The following is a 21629-nucleotide window of genomic DNA, read 5'->3' as shown; positions in this document are numbered from 1 at the left end:
ACTATGAGAAAACACAAAATACAAAAATACTTGAACTACAATGATTTGTTTTTTACGTGAAGAATTTTACCACAATTACGGACTTTATGGTTTATTTGTACATACTTTTTTTTTTGCTAACATTCCTAACAGATTTTAAACTATGGGCCCTATTATGACTTGCGAATCACTAGAAAAATTTGGTGAATCAAAGCTATTGAGCCCTTGATAAGCGATTTAGCGTTTTTGTCACATCATATTCACGTAAACAACATTCCACCCGGAAAAATTGAATTTCACTTTTCTTCTGTGATGAGTTCCGGGCGAAAGTTGTTTACGTTCGGACATCTCCTTGTATTTTTCAGGTAATTTGTCAGGTATTCGACAGCTATTCTCTCACTAAAATTTAGGTGCCGAACAAGAAGTTTAGCGGAAAATGTAAATTCCCTTCGGGTGAAACTCATGATAGCTTTTTAAATTCCGGGCGGTAAACATTCCACGTGAAACTCACAATAGGATCGATTCTTTATTTTGATAGAATTTTGTAGTCGTAGATTTCTAAGCGGAATACGACTATCGGGCTCGATCCCTCAAAATTATCGTAAGCGACAGGCGCTTACGAAATAAATTATGTAAGTATCAAGGCTAAAAGTCTTATTTACATGGAAAATTTTGTTTGGTGATGCATAATCAGGCCTGGGCTCGTATTATGAAGAACCAATTAAAAATTACGAGAACGGACCCATGAAACTTTTGCCATGCCAACAAAAAATGTAAAAAAATAAATAACATTTAAGATATATTTAATGACCAGATTTAACACCCAGGCATAGTGTCATTGGCATAGTTTCGCTTGGTGACATAAATGCGTGTTCTTACCAAGACTTAGCCCCTTGTAACCCAAGATCGAAAATTTTAAAATTAATAATGTCAATCGACTTGCCTATAAACGTATTTTTTTTTTAATTTAATAAATTCATTATTTACTTAGTTATTTCGATAGGGAGTAAAAAAATAAGTTTAAATAATTTATTTTTATATACAAATGCAAAAATTCAAACAAAAAACTATCTAATATTTATTTTTTGGCACTTTCCTAAAATCCAAAAATAAAACCCCGTTGGTTTATTCCGAAAAACTTTTTTTTCTGAATTTCGTAGTTTTAACACAAAAAAAAGCCCGACCTTCAGCATTAACTGCCAATTAAAAACTATTGGTGCCATTTATTAGAAATATGGCGTACTATTTCGACAATTTTTCAACTGAAATACTTTTGTTCCCCCGCAAGTTAAAAAGATATTCAGCCTTATCGCAAAAAAAAAATGCCCCGGAACTTTTTCCCATTTTGGGCAAAGTAGCTCCAAAATCGATTTTTTATTGAAGTCATGCAAAAAAAAAAAACCACTCGCTTTAGTTTATAAAAATTATAAAAATAATATTTATTAAAATATTTATATGTATCGGAAGTTAACACAATATTAGTTGATAAATAACGAAAAAAAGTTAAAACGAAACATTACAAACAAAAATGCAAATTCTACAATCCAAACAGGCCTTTCAGATCATCAATAGTTAATTTGCTTCCGCCTGAAGCTTTGGAACCTGTTAGAACACCATTTGCAATTTCCAGTTTATGATCTTGCAAGGCTTTTATTCGTTCTTCAACCGTATCCTTGCATATAAACTTATAAATATGGACGGTTTTCTTTTGACCAACCCGATAAATACGATCCTGCGCTTGAGATTCAAGCTGAGGATTCCAATGAATGTCGATCAATAGCAAATGGTTAGCACCAACCAGATTAAGACCAACTCCGCCAGCGGTCAATGAAAGAAGAAGTATTCTTGCTGAAGATCTCGGATTATTAAAATCGTCAACAATAGCTTGTCTATTTTTTACGAGAATGCTTCCGTTTAGAGATAGTGTAGCTACATTCTTGGCTTCCAAATGACTTTGAAGTATGTTTAATGTACTGGTCCATTGAGAAACTATTATCGCTTTATCTGATGATTTTAAAATTTCATCATCTACTATTTGGAGGACTTTTTTCATTTTAGAACTCGGTCTTGCTAAATTAAATACTGGATTTGATCTTTGCAATACTCTAGCTGATGCTCTCGATATTCCTTTGTTTTCCAAATCCACATTATCGGTTTCATTCGAAACTGGATCATCCGTGATTGCTAGTTTATTGAGTTGGTCCAACAAATCAATATCTGGTTCACTACAGCATGAATCTGTTGGCACAGTTTCATCTTCGTCTTCCAACATTGCATCTATTAAACCAGGATGACAGCATATCTGTCTAAGACGCAATAGTAACACAAGGATTTCATGCGACTTAATATCTCTTTCACCACCATGAAGTTTCGAGAATTTTTGATGCATTTTATGATATGCGCCATTTGGATCTTTTGTTTGCTTATATGTCGGTCGACTGCCTTGATCAAGGAAATACATATCATTATTTTTCTCTGCTCGTTGATAGAGGAATTGTGCAAACAATGTTTTCGAGTAGGTCATAATCTTTTGATACACATTCATTTCATCTTTTTCGAGGATTACTTCAATATTTTTACATGGTTCTCGCTCTGGAAGACATGCAAGACTTCCCAGTTGTTGTAACTGAGCCTTTGTTCTACGAAGCATTAGAGATTTCATCAAGGTATTTAAGCGCTGCTGACCTCCAGCACTTTTGTTGTCAATCCACTTCTTCCAATGGCCAAGATCATCAAAAGGACTACACTTGATAAACTTAAGCAGTGCATACACATCTAATTCTTTATTTTGAATAGGCGTTCCCGTAAGTGCCCATCGACATTTTGATCTCAATTCACATACTGCTATAGACGATTGGCTTTTGTGATTACGTATCACATGTGCTTCATCCAATATAACTCTCTTCCAAGCTATAGAGAACAAAGCCCCTTTGTTTTTGGATTCGCGAGTAACAATTTGGTATGTTGTGACAACAATGTCATAAGTAGCTAAATGTCGAGGTTTCGTGTCTCTACTTTGTCCGTGATGAACACTTACACTTAGTTTATGCCGATGAACCCTATTGTTGACTTCAGATTCCCACTGTCGCAATAAACTAGCTGGACAAACAATAAGTGTACCTCCGTTGTGGTAATCTTTTCGATTCTTTGTTGACCAACCATTGTGTTCTTCTTCTGAATCATCATCACTTTCTTCATTATCCTCTTCTCGATTTTTCACATCTAGGACAAGAGATATCATTGATAGAGTTTTCCCTAGACCCATATCATCGGCAAGTATTCCTCCTCGAGGTCTCTGTTGTTCCCTCCAATTCATCCATGCTAATGCGTGCTTTTGATGGTCCATTAGAGAGATTTTTAATCCTTTGGGATCATCAGCTAGCACATCATCACCAGGACGAGTCTCCAAAGAACCATGTATGTCCTTCAAACGTTCCATTGTAAGGACTTTTTGTTTATTGAATGTGTTTAATCCAACTGTTCCAGTATGTACTGGTTTGATTGAATTTACTTGTGCTGATAATTCATCCCAGTCGGGCAAATCTTGATTGAAGAATGGTTTCTTTTTGGCTTCGACGACAACAACCGCATCATCATCTTCAACTTGAAGATTTACAACTTCCTCTGCCTTCTTTTTGACATTATTTTGTAGACTAGCCACACGCATTGAGAGTTGCTTACCGCCATCGAATAAACTTGGTCCTAGTTTTTCCAATAAACTCTCAGCATTGGCAAGATCAAATCGCAATTCATCGAGTTTCTTAACTTCTTTGTCGTAGAATTCCTTTGATACTCGTTTAATACTGCAAAATAAATAGTATTTAAAGATGAGTTTTATGTTGTATAATTTAAATAGTAAACATAAAAATTCATAAAAATAGAACGAAAAGCAAAAGTTTCAGTCTGTTCAAACTTCATATGGGCCGGTTTGTTTTCGAAAGGAAAGGATGAAACGATCTACACAATTACATGAGCCCAAAATTTAAAGTAAAGATGAGATTGGGAATACAGAAATAATCAGTAGTGAGCATCTACAAAGTACACTTTTCCAAACTGTATAACGGCAAATAGAAGTTAACCTACCTACTTCGAGAGAGATTAATTTTGCTAGATAAGTTCCATCTGAACTTACTTCCACTTGGGAGGAGGAGTTGGTTTTACGAAGGTAAAAGCATTGTATATATATTTCTATAGTACTATCAATCCATGAAAATACTTTAGCGACATCTTTTGGTAGATCTGCCCTTTAATTTTCTGCATAAGGTTCAAACATAAAATAAACTAGCGATCCCAGCGGTGGCGACGCAAAACAGAAAATTCTACTTCATGAGAGTACTATAAGAATATATAATATATATACAATGGTAAAAGGCCCAAACTTCTAGTAGCACTTTCATACATTTTCTTCTGAATTAATGGTCTTAATTTGTTTGGTGTTTTGTGCTACTATAGTGATTTTAGGTTTAAGAAATTGCATTTTAAAGCTAAATATCTTTTAAATAGCATTTTAATTTATTTTAAATTTTTTGTGTTTTATAACAAGCAACATGTGTTAAATTCATATCACGAAGCACTTACTGCGTTTTATTTAATTATTTCCTTATTTGTTTAATATTTTAAGTTTTTTTTTCATTTTTTAAGAAGTAATAAAATTTTCGATTGATCTTTGTTACTTTAACGATTAAATCGTTTTCCAAGTTAACTCTGTTTCTCTTCTAACTTTGAAAATAATGTGACTTCACATAAGTATAAAGAGGCGAAGGGCACCAAAACTGCAAAGCTTCGTTTGCCAGCTCAGAATATTCCTTTTCTAGTAAATTGTTCTTAAACAAATTCCATTTTTAGCATGCCATCTACAGCTTAATTTATAAATTTTTTTTATTTTTACAGATGGTAGAAGAGCAAGTTCAAGCGAATTGTTAGAAAAGTATCTAAAATCCATCTTTGTCTATTTTGACTTATAAAAATTTTGGAATAAATAGTTTCATCTCCAAATTAAATAAACTATGTAACGTAAGAGGATTATGGAACCTTAACCGAAGTTTTCCCAGGAATTCTATAATAACGTCTTCTGCAGTAAAAATGTTCTCCTCTCTTCTTTAGGCCTTAATTTAAGATGTTTAAGTAATCAAAAATATCAGCGACAAAAGATAATTTTAGAAGTCACGGTGGGTCAGAAAAATGGTTTGATTTTAAAGATTTTGAATCTCAGTAGTTCAGCTATTAATTTGTTTGGCCTTATAGGCTTTATTTTTGCAATTTTTCTACTTTTGTTGCTGGTCAAAGATTTGGCACCATCGCTTAAAAAGAAAAATATTTTGTCAAATCCAATTCGTAGCGGGTTTCAGTTTATATACAGTGCGGTTCACATGGTTAGACGCACCAATTTTCGTTTACATAAATTTCATTTTTTTTGTGTGTGTGCAAGAATAATCAAAAAAATTGTATTTATTAGAATGGTTATTTAGTTCTTAATAGAAAAACAAAAAGAAATAGTGGGTGAGTGGAAGTTAACGGTACTTTTCAGTCCTTCTTGTCCGTGATGTAAGAAAAAGGGCAGCTTTTTTCGGTTCACATGATTAGACGCACACCTTAAATTAGTTAGTTTGGCGAGATCTATTGCACTGATTTGATTACATTTGGAAGATTAAACATCAAGAAGTTATTTTTTAGTGATTTTCATTCAAAATCTGTTAAAAAAATTTCTGAGCGCGAAAGAATAAGGGATAAATGACGCGTTGGATTCCAAAGGTCTTTCCATTAGCCCCATTGCCAAAAAAATAGGATGAAGTGACTATTTCGAGAGAAATTATTTAAAAAACAGTGCCTCCTACGAAAAAAACTTCAAAGGAGGAACAATAGAAGCTTTAACACCCCAGGAAAAATGAAAATTTATGAAAAAAGCGTCGAAAACAGCTCTATCCCCGAGCAAAATTAAAGAAAAAGCTCGGCTAACGGAAAGAACATCAACTTTTCGGTGATTTTTTTTTAATGCTGAACATCCTAGATTAAAATAAAACTTAAAAATAGTCTTTAAAAAACGCCGTTTGAAAAAAAGAGCGGATTGAAACGAAAACTAAATCGAATGTAATATTAAATGGCTCCCAAAACCATTACTCCTCCTTTTCTTGAATGTTGAAGTGTCAAAAACTTCTCCTCCTTGTGAAAATCGTGAAAGTTGTGGAAAAACCCATGAGAACAATTCAAATTAAATTCTTTTTCATTAGAAAAAACACATTTCGCCAATTTAAAAAAACTTCAAAAACTTGTTTCACACGTTATGTGAAGACGTGCGATCTCCATCCGCTGTTTCTTTCAAATTGTGGTTTTTAAAAACTATTCTTAAGTTTAATTTTAATCTAGGATGTTCAGCATTCAAAAAAATTCACCGAAAAGTTGATGTTCTTCCCGTTAGCCTAGCTTTTTCTTTAATTTTGCTCGGGGATAGAGCTGTTTTCGACGCTTTTTTCATAAATTTTCATTTTTCCTGGGGTGTTAAAGCTTCTATTGTTCCTTCTTTGAAGTTTTTTTCGTAGGAGGCACTGTTTTTTAAATAATTTCTCTCGAAATAGTCACTTCATCCTATTTTTTTGGCAATGGGGCTAATGGAAAGACCTTTGGAATCCAACGCGTCATTTATCCCTTATTCTTTCGCGCTCAGAAATTTTTTTAACAGATTTTGAATGAAAATCACTAAAAAATAACTTCTTGATGTTTAATCTTCCAAATGTAATCAAATCAGTGCAATAGATCTCGCCAAACTAACTAATTTAAGGTGTGCGTCTAATCATGTGAACCGAAAAAAGCTGCCCTTTTTCTTACATCACGGACAAGAAGGACTAAAAAGTATAGTTAACTTCCACTCACCCACTATTTCTTTTTGTTTTTCTATTAAGAACTAAATAACCATTCTAATAAATACAATTTTTTTGGTTATTCTTGCACACACACAAAAAAAAATGAAATTTATGTAAACGAAAATTGGTGCGTCTAACCATGTGAACCGCACTGTATGTATGTAGCTTTTTAAATATTATATATAATTCACATACTTCGTAGGTTTTTTGTGGAATCTTTTTGGTTTGTTACAGAAATGTCAAATGGTAATATAAAGGGTTATATTACTGATTGGAAGTAAAGAAAAAAAGAACAAAGTTCGCTGATCAGCTCTTTTGTTTAAACGAATCCAATTGCTTAAAGTGATGCTGCCTCTGTAATCAAGTTCATAGGCTAGAGTTTTAACTATTTTATGGAGATTTACCCGATCATCAGACTTCTTTAGTGGTGTTATATCGCTTTATGCTCAATTGAATCAAAACACTTCCAAACTCGTGTTGGGATTGAACAAGCAAATTATTCTTTCTCGTACTCGTTTTGTTTATTTATTTTTAATATAAAAGATACTAACATTAAAAATGCAAATAAAAAACAACGATCTTTTGAAATCGAAAAATGCTTCCTAGGCTGAGAGCAAGGCTCTACACTTCGGTAGTGCATTCCGAACTCACATACGCGTTACAATGTTGGACAATGTATAGAAATTATAAGAGTAAGTTAACGACAACTGATATGAAGATGCTTTGTATTACAGCAGGAGTTACAAAGTTTGATCGCATTAGAATTAAGACGATCTGAAGAAGTCTTCATCTTCAAAATACTATCTCAACCAAGAACACGACCGACTCAGTTAGAGTTTCCATGTTCAAAGGAGAGATCCTGAGAACTCTATTAAAAAAAGCCAATATCATAAAACATTCTAATATAATCGAGAAGTAAGAATAAAGGTAGACTTAAAATCTGGTACGATCAAAAGCAAAAACACCAGCGTTCAGTTCACCTCAGAAATGGAACGATGCATAACCGGGAAGCTTGCCGCCGATTTCTGAGGTCAATTTTGAGATCCCCCAGGTGGATTACTAGGGGAAGCTGATATGTTGGAGAGTTATGATTCTCTCGACATCCATAACAGGGCCGAATAAAAGGAAGAAGAAGATATAGCTACAAACTCAATTCTGTATAATAATCTATAAAACTAACCTTTTAAAAACCTATATTTTGAAAGTGTACTTACTTATTTGATCCTTTATTTGATAAAGTAACTCGAGGAAGAACCGCAGATATCTTTGGTTGTACCGTGTTGGTAATCGATTTTGTAGTTTCGTGTTTCAAAGGTTTCGAATCAATAAAAGTAGGTTCTTCGGAATCGTCCGAACTTATATCTACTATATCAATGCTCTTTTTTAGCTCAACTATATCGCTATCATTCGACCCATTTTGTGATTCTCTCGAATTATCAACACTCGACTTGTTGTCTGGATTGAGTGTTGGAGATATTGTTTCTTTTGTTAACTCCGATTCAGTATCAGAGCCATCTGAATCATGATTTTCAACCTGTTCCGAGCGAGATGTTGAAGGAACATTGTCATTTGCTATTGCCTGAGGTTCATTTGACTTTTCTTGAATCATCATTGTTGAAGAGAATTTATCTTCAAGCGAATTTCCAAATATTGTACTATATTGAACGATAGAAGGACGAGACATTGGATTCGGAACCAAAGATTGATTGATCGCTTTGGTAGGTGTATCGGTCTCGGTCTCCGAGTCGTCGCTTGTTAAATCTTTTTCACTGTGAGAATGGCTTCCATCATGGAATGAATTTTTTTCTTCAACATCTCGCAAAAAAGGATTTTCTTTAAAAGATCCATCATCGACATCATCAATGTGACTTTTATCGGTGTCCTCATCTTCTGAGGAATCATCAAATTCACTGGAATCGCCTGAAAGATCAGCAGGTCTCACCCCAGTTATGCTCATTCGAGTTCTTGGTGATAGAACTCGACGCTCAAATTGTTCTTCTTCTTCATCTTCGCTGTCGGAAATGATTACAGCACGTTTTTGAGTTAGTTTTTTAGGCTTGCGAACAATTTCCTCATCACTTCCAGATGCAGAAGAATCTTCAATAGTCAGATCTAAAGAAGAAATTTTTATTTTATAAAAAAATATTTTTATTTTAGAATGGACAACGCACCTCCTGATAATTTAGAAGAATTGATTTCTTCGTCGGAATCGGAAGTATAGACTTCTTGAAATGAATCCATTTTGAATAATCGAAATATTTGTTTTGTTATGTTTTATTCAATAATTATTTTCTTTTAATTAATTATAAAAAAAATTAATAAAACTGTTTTAACAAAAAAAAAATCCGTAATACGTATTTGATGCCCGTTAACTGTTCAGTTTAATTTGAGTTTTGATTTTGAAGGTAGCAAAAAATTTTGTTTGTCATATTTGACAGAAAAATCTTGGCACTGTTTGATTGTGGTTAATCAGGGGCTACATGTGCAAGTTTTGAGATGCAAGTTTAAACTTTTTACACATCTATCAGTAATTATGCTTCTTAGTACGTAGCATAAACAAAAAATACCAAGACTGGAAACTCGGCGGTCAACTGACGTTTGCCTACAAGCTGCGCGGTGTGGTGAATGTCGTGAACCTATCGTTGTGTTCGTGTCCGATGTGTGGTGAATGCGTGAATCTATAAATGTGTGCGTGTTAACGTCATTTATCAACGTGGTGGCTTTCACATATATTCACAGACAGCACTGTCCACAAAAGGGTTTTGGGGGGAAAGACGTACGAAATTTTCCAGTCTTGGTATTTTTTGTTTATGGTACGTAGCTGAAGCGAAACGAAATTTTCCATACAAAAGGTGTGTTTTTTTGTTTATATAGATTTTGTGCAAAAAAACGGCATCGCGATTTTTGAAATCCATGCAAACATTTGGCACCACTGTACATATACTTTGGCAGCTGTCTGTCAAAAATGTTGCTTTTGTTTTTTTTTTTAATTTAACTCCGAAGTGGAAAGGCCATTACATCCATGTTGGATGCAAACAAAAATTTTCATGTGGCCATGGCATCCATGTTGGATTCAAAAAAATTGTTTTTTCACAAAAAACCAAAAATTATCTGTATATTCTTAGCTACATTTTAAGACCATGACCATTAACATTTTAGTTGCGTCGTTCTTGTGTTATAAGCGTTTGAAGGTAGCCATATTGATTTTTTTTTCGATTTTTTAAAAATCAAATGTGAAAACTTTTTTATTTTTATTTCTAATTTTTCGAAAAAACTTTGGTAATTTTATATACATATCTGTTCAACAATCTTATCAGGATCCATTTAAGACTTTTATCTGAAAAGTGCATTGCGTATATCTCGAAATATTAACATTTCAATGCAACCATGTCAAACAAATTTTTGATTATTTTTTTCTATGAGAGTTTTGTTCAAACCTCGTTTTCTCCGCTTTTTTTTTTTGTTAATATTTTCAGATATTTTTGTATGAACACAACAAATAAAGTACCTTGGCACTACTGTTTTTATCGAGAGAAAGTAAAATCTGGATAATTATCTGTATTTTTCAAAAATCTATACAGATAAAGTTTTTGTTGTTTTTAACACGTAAATTGTTTTGATTTCAAAAATCTCGATGTCGTTTTTTTGCACAAAATCTATATAGATAAACAAAAAAACACGCCTAAAATTTCGTTAGAAATCTGGAACGAAATTAGTTTTGTTTTTTGCTTTAAAACTTATTTTCTGATGTTTTTTCTGGAAATTTTTTGTTTGTATTTTTATTATTTTTACTTTCCTATCAGAATACCCGATGGGAATTTTTCGTTAACACAATTTGTTTTATTTCATATGGTTTCATGTGTCAAATATGACAGTTAGTACCAGTTATACAAAAGCGGATCAACCTTGGTTCAGGAATTTAACTATCGGCGGAATAGCTGTGGGTCAACTTCCAGTTCAAGCATGGATGTCGCTATTTTTGCAGGTACGGACCTTTAACCAGTACAATACTTCAGCTTTACTACCGATTTCAGAAGATAAAAGTTGCTGATCCGATTAAATATTCGTACAACTGGCCCTTAACGTTTGACTAACTTTGTAGTGCAAATTCGAAATTTGAAATTCGACTACGTAGTCACTACATTCGTGAATGCGCCCATTCTTAACAATATACTTACTTACACATTTGTCGTTTTCTATTGACTTTTGAGATTTTTGTGTACAAATCTCAGATTTTCCACTGCAAATAGAATATGAAATCGTGTTTTGTAATTGTGTACGAAATCTTTGCGTATAAAAAAAAAAACAACAACAAATGTTCAGAAAAATGTCAAACAGAGGAGTGTGTGTGAAAGTGCGTGTGTTTGTATACGTGAATCTTGAAAATCCAGATTCAGATTTCTGATTCTCAGATTCATTTTTTTGTCATTTTTTTTAATCTCAAGACGCATATAGATCATGAAATCTGAGATTTTTCCACTATTTCCCCTCTTCACCCCTCCTTTCAGCTGTCAGATTCACAAATCTCATTCTGAGATTCGTCAATAGAAAACGACATAAATAAACTCCACAATAGTTTGCTCATGACGTTTTTTTTTTAACCGGTTTAAGGCTTGGCCACACCGGAGGGTATGCGGTAGCGGTACGGGTAGAGGTAACGGTACTTGTATGAAAAAAATTCCAAACTGACATATCAACGTTCAGATGTGGAATTTTTTTCATACAAATATCGTTACCGCTACCCGTACCTCTACCGCATACCCTCCGGTGTGGCCAAGCCTTTAAACAAGGAGAAAAAAAAACAATTTATTTTTGATCTGAGATAAAGGGTTTCAAAGAGAAATCGACATGAGATACTCAGCCCTATTGTGAGTTTCACGTGGAACGTTTTCCGCCCGGAATATTTTTGTTTTCCCGGAATTTAAAAAGCTATCATGAGTTTCACCCGAAGGGAATTTACATTTTCTGCTAAACTAGTTTCTTGTTCGGCACCAAAATTTAAGTTAGAAAAGAGCAGTCGAATACCTGATAAATTACCTGAAAAAAAGTTGAAAATACAAGGAGATGTCCGAACGTGAAGAACTTTTCGTCCGGAACTCACAATACGGGAAAAGTGAAATTCAGTTTTTTCGGGTGGAATCTTGTTCACGTGAAACTCACAATAGGGCTGACTAGTTTATTGGTTCAGTGTTTTTGATAGAGGCTTTTAAGCCTAAAGTTGATTTGGTGTTCCATTTGTAATTTAGAATTATCTTCAAAATTTGTTTTTAAATGGAATGTAATCAAAAATATGCAACTTTTTTTTTTTTTGGAAGGTTTAGAATCACACAACAAATAGACTTAACTAGATCAGTTTAGTTCTTACTTTTAATTTCAAACATACAGAAAACACATTCCAATTACAATTAGAAGTGTACCCAAAAGTGATAGCATCGAAATCGATTCGTCAAACAAAAGTATCCCAAAGATGAACTTGAAACAAGAAATTCCTTTTACATTCTTTAAGATTTTTTCTTTTTCAATCTTACCGAAGAAATGTAATTGGTTGCAGAGGAAATTACAGTTGCTGTTAATGTTTGTTCTGTTGAATGCAAGGCTCTCAAAAAGTGTCTCCAATTCAAAATATTACAGATTATCATAAGCACAACACACAGTGCTTGAAGAACTATAAGATACTAGTAAAAGTTAAAATGGAATTAATTAATTCAATAATGTATGTATTATGTAGATAGCTACTTGTTGAACAATATTTTGCAATCCTGGATATAATATATATAAAAACTCAAATTCTCCACCAGATAATTTTCCAAATGCACTTCCACATGCTGCGAAGAAACCTGCTAGAAGTAGGTGCTTCATCTTAACTTTAAATAACAATCAACTAAAATGATTATCCATGAAGTTGTACATATTCACGCTAGTGTTAAATAATCGAAAACCAAACAAGTAAATTAAAATTGTAAAAACTATTATTTTGCGGAGTTAAGAACAAAATTGTGAGACGAAGATAGTCTATCTTTTCTATAGAATATTTATTTGGTTCTGTGTTTTGTTGGTAAACCATGTTGACAGCTGTCTCTTCCAAACACCTGTTTACATTCAAACGCCAAGATTATTAGGGGAAAATGGGGTTTCTTTAAACTTTTTATGTTTTTTTTCAAAAATATTTTTTAACTTTCATTTTTCAATGTAAAACAACGCAAGAAGAAATTTTGATAAACAAGAATAGATGTTACTCTTCACTTTTTCGCAAGAAAGCTTCGTTTTTCCCAGTTTGAATTAATCCAGTGGGCGATAGCCGATTCCACCACAGTGCCGTATCGACACTATATCAAAATAAGAAAATAATTATGTAATTGCGACCCTAGAACAACAAGGTTCTAAATACACCCAAGTGTGTTTTGAGAAAAACGCTTCTGAATATTGAAGCACCTTTATACGGTAACTGTGTATGAAAAGTTTAATTTTTTGTTTATAATTCGATGAGTTTATAGGAAATCTTTAAGATTTTAACTTAAAACACTAATAAAAACACATTTTTAACCCTTAAATTTGACTTTAAAAAACCATATAGGACTTCGTTGCTCAACGATGCGACAGTTAAATTTAGAACAGTAAGGTTCTTTGTACAATTTTTATTCTTGTGACCTTAGTTATTTGATATTGAAGAATTGGGATGCGTTGAAATAAAAAGATTTAAACAATTTTTTTCTTTTTGTTTAAGAGTAGTGGATTGCAGAAATTATTTATTATTTTTATAATTAATTCTATTTCAAAAAAATAAACAAAGTCCAAACATGTAACAAACCCGACTAACAGTTTTGCTTCTGTAAAGCTTTATACATGCTTCTTTTGTTTCTATAAAGCTTTATAGAAGCAAAACTGTTAGTTGGGAAGTTCTAACTGCAACATTGTTTGCAGTTAGAACCCTATTGCTCACAAATCAAATCGAAAAAGAGGCAGATAGAACTCTGTATCTCTTGATATTTGGTGAAACAAAGTTCTAAGTGGAAGTTAGAACCTTATTGTTTAAATCTCAAATGAAAATTGTGTAGATAGAACTCTGTAGCCCAGGTAATCTTCGAAATGGAAAGAGATAGAGCAAAATAGATAGCGGGAATCAAATGAGCACCACGATTTTACCTAGATTTTTTTCAAAATTGTCGGTTAGAACCTTGTTGTTCTAAGGTCGCGGTATATCGATGGAAATAGTAAGGTCTCTTAAGTCGAATTAAGATGTTTTGATTTTCAAGTGAACCTTGTTGGCATATACATATATGTATATAATAAGCTTTACATTTGAATATTATATTACTTCTAACCTATTTCTTTAATTATGTGGATCTTGATTTTGATTTTTTCCAAAACTATCATAGCATGGGGATATAACATTTTGTTGAATTTTGCTTTATTTTTGTTTTTTACTGAATCTCGTTAAGATTATTATGAGAAAGTAAAGTAATTCGAGATAAGAGACAAATCGTATTGGAAAGGGGATGGCAAATATACCACCTTACAAGTGGGAGGTGTCACGTAATGCCGACTTTTCACGAGTCGATTTAATTTAAGCCGTACAATATGCCGCACGGCTAAAGTCGACTAGGATTCTACTATTGTCGTTTTCCAAAATTCAAGGAGTGACACTCCTAGCTATATAATCACTCCAAAAGGAGTGATTTCAAATTCCAAAATTGAAAATGGAGTGAATTTTTGGAGTGAATTCTTCATTCCCAAAATTTTGAAGGAGTGACGGAGTGATTACCAATACTTCTACATTTGACTTCATGGACTGCTTGTCAAATTGTTGGGTGGTTGCTTTAACTTTTTTTTGTGAAGGAAATTATATTTATTTACAAAAAAATTCAATAAAGTATTGTAAAAAATCACTAAAAGTGAATTTAAAAGATTGTGTTATTATTTTATTCATTATTTCGTATTACAAACACATGCAAAGCAAACGTCAAATCACTCCACTTGTCAAATTCTTCGTGAACAAATTCCAAAATTGCACGAAAAAGGAGTGATTCACTCCCATAATTTTGGAAAACGACATATGAGAATTGTTATTTTAGTCACCTGCGGCTTAAGTTCACACGAGTCAACTTACGCCGAAAAGATTTGCCGCATACCAAAAATCGACTCGTGAAAAGCCGGCATAATGGTTAAAATTTGTTGTTTTTATCATTTGTTTGACAATTATTGTCTCGAAAAGTAATTACATGTGGTACTTTCGTCGAATAAATAAAAAAATAAAAAAATCAACCTTAAATAAAAAAAAAGTCTGGCTTGCCTTGCATTCCATTCGTATGGCTCTAAAGCTATCGAGTTCTTTTGTCTCGTTGAGTAAAAATTTTCCAGATAAGCTACATTCCGTTTTGTTCCTCTTATCAAACGGTTTTGTTACTTTCTGAAAGATGGCGTTGTTGGGTGTTTTTGCTTTGCTCATAAATTAGATACAGTATCTAGATTTGTAATGAATTCCGAAAAAAGCTGTCACGCGATAGAAAATTTCATACAAATTACCATTACGAACGTCTTCATTTTTTTAACTTAAAAAATCAACAATGCTGAAACACGTCTAGCGAAAAAAATGAGATTCAATTTTATTTAATTGAGAGTCTTGGGGCCATTTTTTTCACTCGGAGTATGCTCAAATACTTGAGGATTTTTATTCACTCCAAGTTGACGTTTTCAAATTTCGATTTTAAACTCGAGAATTGATCAACTTCCAGTTTTCTCAACTTCCCTTAAAAGTAGAAGTTTGCCGACCAAACCTGAGAGTTTGCTTCAGATTTTTTTTTTTATTTTTCTGTCAAAATTTTGTTGGCAGTTATTATGTCAACGAATTAATATTCCAAAGCAAATAAAAATGGAAAAACCAAACAAAAATCGAAAAAGCAAACAAAAATCGAAAAATTAAACACAAAATAGAATACAAATATGCTTTCGATATGACAGATGAAAACTTTAGTTTAAATAAATGACAGGTTTTGTTTCATATTTCATAAACCCAGGGATATTTTTCAAACTTGAAGTTGATCAACTTTAGATCTTTAACTAGAGAGTTGAGAAAATAATTAGTGAATAAAAAGAAATTACCACTTGCGTCTCAACTCTTGAGTTAAAGTCAACTGTCAAGTTGACAAACTCGAGAGTTTGCTTCAAGTTGAGCAATAGTGAAAAAAATGGCCCTTAAACCCCTACTTAAAACTCCGTTTTTGCAATTGCTTAGTTTTGCTTGTAAGGAACTAGATTTTTACATAGGTTAGATAAATGATATCTAAAAGCTCTTGGCCGCTTTAGGACACCTTGACTTTCATCTAAAAGTTATTTATTTCTTTTAAAATGCATCCTATTCCTAGATTAAATATTGTAAACATTTTATTGATTGTTTAGTTCTTAATCTTAATGGAACAACTCTACAATTACTAATATTAAGCCATATAATATTTTATTAGAATTTCATTATCAGACCTCACTTTCGTTTCTTGCATTTGTTGCGACCCTTTCGCCGACGACCAGGTGGCTTTGGTGATTTACCATTCTTCTTACTATTCGACACTTGTCTGCTGAGTCTGCTAACAGCATTTTGTCCAGTAATTTTCTTCGAAGGCAACAAATGCTGACTTACCAACTCACCTAGGAAACCTTGATGTGCGAGCATGGAGAGAAACGTACAAATAAATTCATCGTAGTTGTGCGTTCGACGACAATCGTCAACCTAAGAAAACAGAAATTAAATTGATTAAACTCTACCTAAGTAGTAGTGGAGTAACTAAAGCTAAAAATTGGCAATATTAGGGAACCCGGCCGAACAGCTTCTATTTGGATGATCTTTGTTTTTAAACTTCGGTTATTAAATTAAATCCTCTTAAATGCATTATTTTTTAAAATTTAATTGAAGATTTTTTTGAGCAAACAATTGTTGTTTAAATTTTTATAAATTACCTAAATGATACTTTAAGATTTTCAAGGTAATTTAAGGAAAAAAATGTATGTACAAATGTACAATCTTCCATCGTTTAAGCGATGGATGCAATTTTCTCCCAAATGGCCTTTCAAAACAAAATATTTGAACACAATGGCAACACTTACAATATTTAAATATACATTTTTAAAAAACTAGAAATTGATTCCTATTTGTAAAATTAAAATTAAGTAAATTGAATGAAGAATTTTTGAAAAAGGACCAGCTCATACTCAGAATTTTGAGAAAAAAAATTATTGAAACAATTTTAACATGTCTTTTTTAAAAGAAATTCGTAATAAAATATGCATTTTTTTTCAATTTTTTTTGGCCATATTTATTGTTATTTGAATTCAGAAAAGAAAATATCAAGGTGTATTACAGTTTATAAAAAAATTAAAAAATGTTTCATTTTCAAAGAACATTAATAGAAATTTTTGAAAAAAATTTAACTTCTTTTTTTTTCAAAGTGTTACACCTAAATATAAAGTTATTTTTTCTTCATTCATTATTGTTAAAAGTTAAGCAGAGAAAGTTTGAAGGTCTTGTTTGTCAAAGTCTTGGAGAAAATCAATTACATATACAAATACAAAAATTCAGTTTTTATAAAAAAAAGTCCAATGAATTTTATAGAATTTTAACCTTTTTCTCTTCTGAATTTGAATGAATGAATAAATTTTATTGGGGCTTAAATAACAAAAAATAAAGTGTTTTTTTTTTACACAAAAGTTCTTAAAGTTTATAAAATTTCCGACTTAGGATTGGTCTGGTATAGTATTTTAGTATAATATTCAGGAGATAACATGAATAGATATAATGTTCCAAATAACATACAACATAAATTAGTAAGACAAGTGTTTTCACATAAAATGCAGTTAAATAAAATTGTCAAAAATAGAAGTTATTGTAGTTTCAACCTCTATGATTTTCAGAGCTTGCTTTTAAATAGAAATGTGGGAGGTGAGAGGGGTTATCATTTTCTGTTTCAAGAATTTCCGCAGATCTTTTATTTAAAATGCTTATCTGCGATATATAATATTTGTCTTGAATATAAAAATTTATATTATAGTCAGTCGTCACGTACTTTTTTTAAAAGTGGGTTCTCATGGAATTCAAGCCCAGATAATCTTTTCTTGGCAAGGTTTAAAAGATACGACAGTAAGGATTCTATGTTTGATTTTCTATAAAATGTAGCATTATGATGCCACTTGCCACATGGACGTCTAGATTTAATTTTCACCACTAAACTCAAATAAAAATCCCCTGAGGAAGCTGGAAAGAAACCGGCGAAACGTAGGGTAACAAAAAGATGAATTAGTGTTTCATTAATTGCATCCAAAAATAAAGATCATTAAAGCCCAAATAAAACCTAAAAAAAAAAAAAAAAATTTAAATTTCAATTATATGATCAAAAATTCACATACATATAAGTCTAGATTTAGAGATGCATTTTCAAATAATTACCCTTTCAAAACATTGAAGAACCACCGCTGAATCTGAATCAAGTCCGTTTGACCCTGTCACCCTCCAGTTTTGAGTAAAATGCTCAAAAAAAGGAAGTTTTTTGCCTTTTTTGGGGTCTTTTTTACATTTTTCTCAAAACTGGAGGGTGACCGGGCCAAACGGACTTGAAATTCGGATTCAGCGTGTCCAAAAACATATAAAAAGATAGGTCTGGTTCCTGGTACATGACACTTTTTTTATTTTGTGTGCCGGTGTTATTTTTAAGAAGTTTAAAAAGTCATTTAAAATTTTTTTTTTCAAAATTCTGAGTTTGAGGACCATTATTTCAAAAATTTTCCATTAAATTTAACCGGAATAAACTTTTTAAAAATATATATTTTATTATTTCAAGTGTGGTTTTTTTTTTGGTTTGAAGTCAATTTGTGAGAAAATTGCATCTATCGTTGGAACGATGGAAGATTGTCCTTAACTAGTTTTTTTTTGCTTCAATTGCCTAACCTATCTTCTGGTATCATTTAATTTATAAAATTTAAACAATAAAATTGTTTTTGATCACAAAAAAATTTTAAATTAATTAAAAAAAAAAACCATACGGTATTTTTAATTACCGACGTTTGAAAAAAAAAAAGATTATCAAAATCGGAGCTGTTCGACCGGGCTCCCTTATAATTTGCTTTAGTTACTCCACTATAGTTTGAATAATTCTATTTACCTTGAACATGTATCGCTTGTCATTCTCATCATTTAGATGCTGTTCATTGATGGCAATTTCCGAGTCTAGATTTTTGAGAAGAGACTGCAAATCGCGAGCTGTAAATGCATTCGATTCAAGCAACGATGGAGACGTACTCCTTATCTCGCCATTTGCATCTTTTTTGTCTTCATTACTAGCTTCATCATTAGTTTTAAGGAGTTTCTGTAAAGTACCCGAAACTATTGCCTGATTCGTGCGAAGCATCTTAAGTTTATGAGTCACGGCAATTCTTCTATCGGGGACCACCGCCATCAAATTAAAGCGAATATCCTGCTCCCCAGTGGATATACCCAGCCGTTCTGCCATCACGCGACGGAATTTATCCGTCCAATCTTCATTCTCATCCCATGGACCATGATCCATGGGAAACGGCTTCAAGCCGTCCAATTCAAACAAATGCCCATTAATAGGCACAAAACTGACAAAATGAAAAGCTTCGCCAGTAAATCGACCTGTTGTCACTCCACTACTTTTATCTAAACGCCTCCGAGCCTGCGGCATGGCGTGAGAATTATGGGCGCAGGCAAGTTCTGGGGTATTACCAATTGCCCAACCTTTGTTTTCAGGACACATACCTTTTGTATGGACTTTTAAGCGATTCAGTGTCTCTCCCAATGGCAAGTCATTGCAATTGAGTAGAACGGAGAGTAAAGCGTGCGTTGCACAGCTATTGGGAACAACTTGTTGGGCAAAGAATATATTACTTACAGCTTCTTCGTCTTTAACGAAAATCTCAGTGGTTTCAACGATTTTTCTTCGAGCACGACGCTCCTCAATCCATCGGAAGAGAAAAATAAAACCATAGACTGGACCTTCGATGGGCTTTTGAAGATCGTAGACTTCTTCGACTTGGACATCTTTGACGCCAAAGTCTTCTAATAAGAGAGTGAAAAGACCGGGGTCACTTTCAAGCTCTAACCAGCCATCGGTTAAGCGATTTATGTCGACGGGCATTTTAGACATTCATTCGATTATAGATAATTTAATGTTTTTTAAAGGAAAATTGGAATTTTAGATTTTTTATTAAATGAAATTGGTGTCTTGTTATGTGAATCAAAATATTTTCGATAAAATTTTCTTTTGTTTATAAAGTGAAGTTGAGTGTGGTTGGAGGAGGATGCGAGTGGGCTCAATAAGTGATGCCAATTCTTTTTAAATATAGGGTGACTTTCTATCTTAGGAATATTTGATATGGTGTTTTCCATTTAGTGATTGAGAGTTTGCTCGTTTACGTATTTTCTACCATACACGTATTACAACAACTACATGAGATCTTGCTTTTCATCAGGATCACGAATGGTGATCTTGCTTTTCATAAGTATCACGAATAGTGGTAGTTGTTATAATACGTGTTAAATAATTCTATATGGATCAAGTGGGGTAGTAAAATACGGCTAAGGATGTAGTTTTAAATTACCGATTTGTGGATTAGTTATGGTTCAATCCATTCAAGAATGTTCTTGGCTGTTTAAATATATTTGAACCTAGAATGAGAGCTAAACTTCATATATACCACTGCAACTGGCTTCAGCGATAGTTGTAGAAATATTTAATCCGTGGTTCAGGAATTTTTATCTTGTGAAATTGATGGTAAGGTTGCGTGGTTGTGGTTTAGCACTGATGGTTCAAGGTCCACATGTGTAAAAATAGAAACATCCATGCTTGAACCGAAATTGATCAGCAGCTAATCCACTGAAATCGGAGGGTCCAAGGCTGAACCACGTTTTTACAATTGGGCCTTAGTTATTTGAATCTTGAACCAGAGTTTAGCTGTACGAAAGTGGTTCAGTCTTGGTTTAACTTTTCAAATGGCCTATTATGGTAGATTAGCAGTGTTAACACAGGACCAAGCATGTAATCGAATTTTTTAATACACATGAATCTTGAATAAGGGCTGAAACAAATTTCTATCACCAGTCTCATCAGAAACACGGTTTAAACATTTTTTCTGATAACTCGTACTGGAAATCTATTCTGGTATAACTTTCTGAATTTATTGTCTTACATTTTCTGTAGCTCATTTCTACGAAACTCAACCAGCTGTCTCCATTTATTTGACATTTCAACTTTGACAGATTGTCAAAACCCCAGAGTATTTTTTTTATTCTTCTGGCAAAGTTTGTGGTTGAATTTGAAAAAGAAATCTCAACAAAAATCCCAAAATTAAAATGGTTTTTCAATCTCTAGTCAATTCAACAGCAAGGCGTATACCTTTAATTAAATTCCGCAAAGGCGGACTAGGTTTACCCGGTCAGAAGGGTCCCGGATCACCGGCAGCAGCAGGTTCATCGGCAAGTAGTACAAACCTCACAAAACCCTCGGTAATGTGTCTCCTTATTTGTTAAATAACATACCTCTTTTTTGTAACTTATAAATTGTTTTAAAAATATTGTAAAAACATGTGCTAAATAAATAACAATTTAAGGGTGCCCAATCAAGAGGACCAACCATTGAAGATTGGGAACTGCCACCAAGATACTGGAGAAAACCATTGAGTGCTGCCGAAATGGATTATATCAATCGTGGAGGTCCAGCATAAATAAAAAACGAAATTAGCAATGCAACACTTAATTTATTAATAAATTACCTATGAAATGAAAAATGATAA

General features: G+C 32.8%; 3 protein-coding genes across 4 annotated transcripts; 1 reads left to right on the top strand and 2 right to left on the bottom strand.

Moving 5' to 3' along the window:
• Window positions 1-1388: 1388 nt before the first annotated feature.
• Window positions 1389-9223, bottom strand: LOC129918842 (transcription termination factor 2). The gene is made up of 3 exons (XM_055999587.1): window positions 9008-9223; window positions 8051-8948; window positions 1389-3782 (listed from the first exon to the last, which is right to left on the bottom strand). Exons 1-3 carry the CDS (start codon window positions 9075-9077, stop codon window positions 1517-1519), a joined length of 3234 nt encoding a protein of 1077 aa, XP_055855562.1. The 5' UTR covers window positions 9078-9223; the 3' UTR covers window positions 1389-1516.
• A 6968-nt stretch (window positions 9224-16191) lies between these two features.
• LOC129919628 (ubiquitin carboxyl-terminal hydrolase calypso) lies at window positions 16192-20119 on the bottom strand. Its single transcript, XM_056000575.1, has 2 exons — window positions 18980-20119; window positions 16192-16557 (listed from the first exon to the last, which is right to left on the bottom strand). Exons 1-2 carry the CDS (start codon window positions 19982-19984, stop codon window positions 16312-16314), a joined length of 1251 nt encoding a protein of 416 aa, XP_055856550.1. The 5' UTR covers window positions 19985-20119; the 3' UTR covers window positions 16192-16311.
• Window positions 20120-21100: 981 nt separating this feature from the next.
• LOC129918565 (alpha-ketoglutarate dehydrogenase component 4) lies at window positions 21101-21629 on the top strand. Of its 2 annotated transcripts, none has more exons than XM_055999175.1 (2): window positions 21101-21342; window positions 21447-21629. In XM_055999175.1, the coding sequence occupies exons 1-2, from the start codon at window positions 21190-21192 to the stop codon at window positions 21558-21560; spliced, it is 267 nt and encodes an 88-aa protein (XP_055855150.1). In that variant the 5' UTR covers window positions 21101-21189; the 3' UTR covers window positions 21561-21629. The 2 variants fall into 2 exon arrangements, with proteins under 2 accessions (XP_055855150.1, XP_055855151.1); XM_055999176.1 differs by having other exon boundaries at window positions 21104-21312.

Source organism: Episyrphus balteatus, chromosome 4, assembly GCF_945859705.1.
Source record: "Episyrphus balteatus chromosome 4, idEpiBalt1.1, whole genome shotgun sequence".
Classification (NCBI taxonomy): domain Eukaryota; kingdom Metazoa; phylum Arthropoda; class Insecta; order Diptera; family Syrphidae; genus Episyrphus; species Episyrphus balteatus.
The sequence above is the reverse complement of the archived record's forward strand: the minus strand, read 5'-3'. Positions and strand labels throughout refer to the sequence as shown.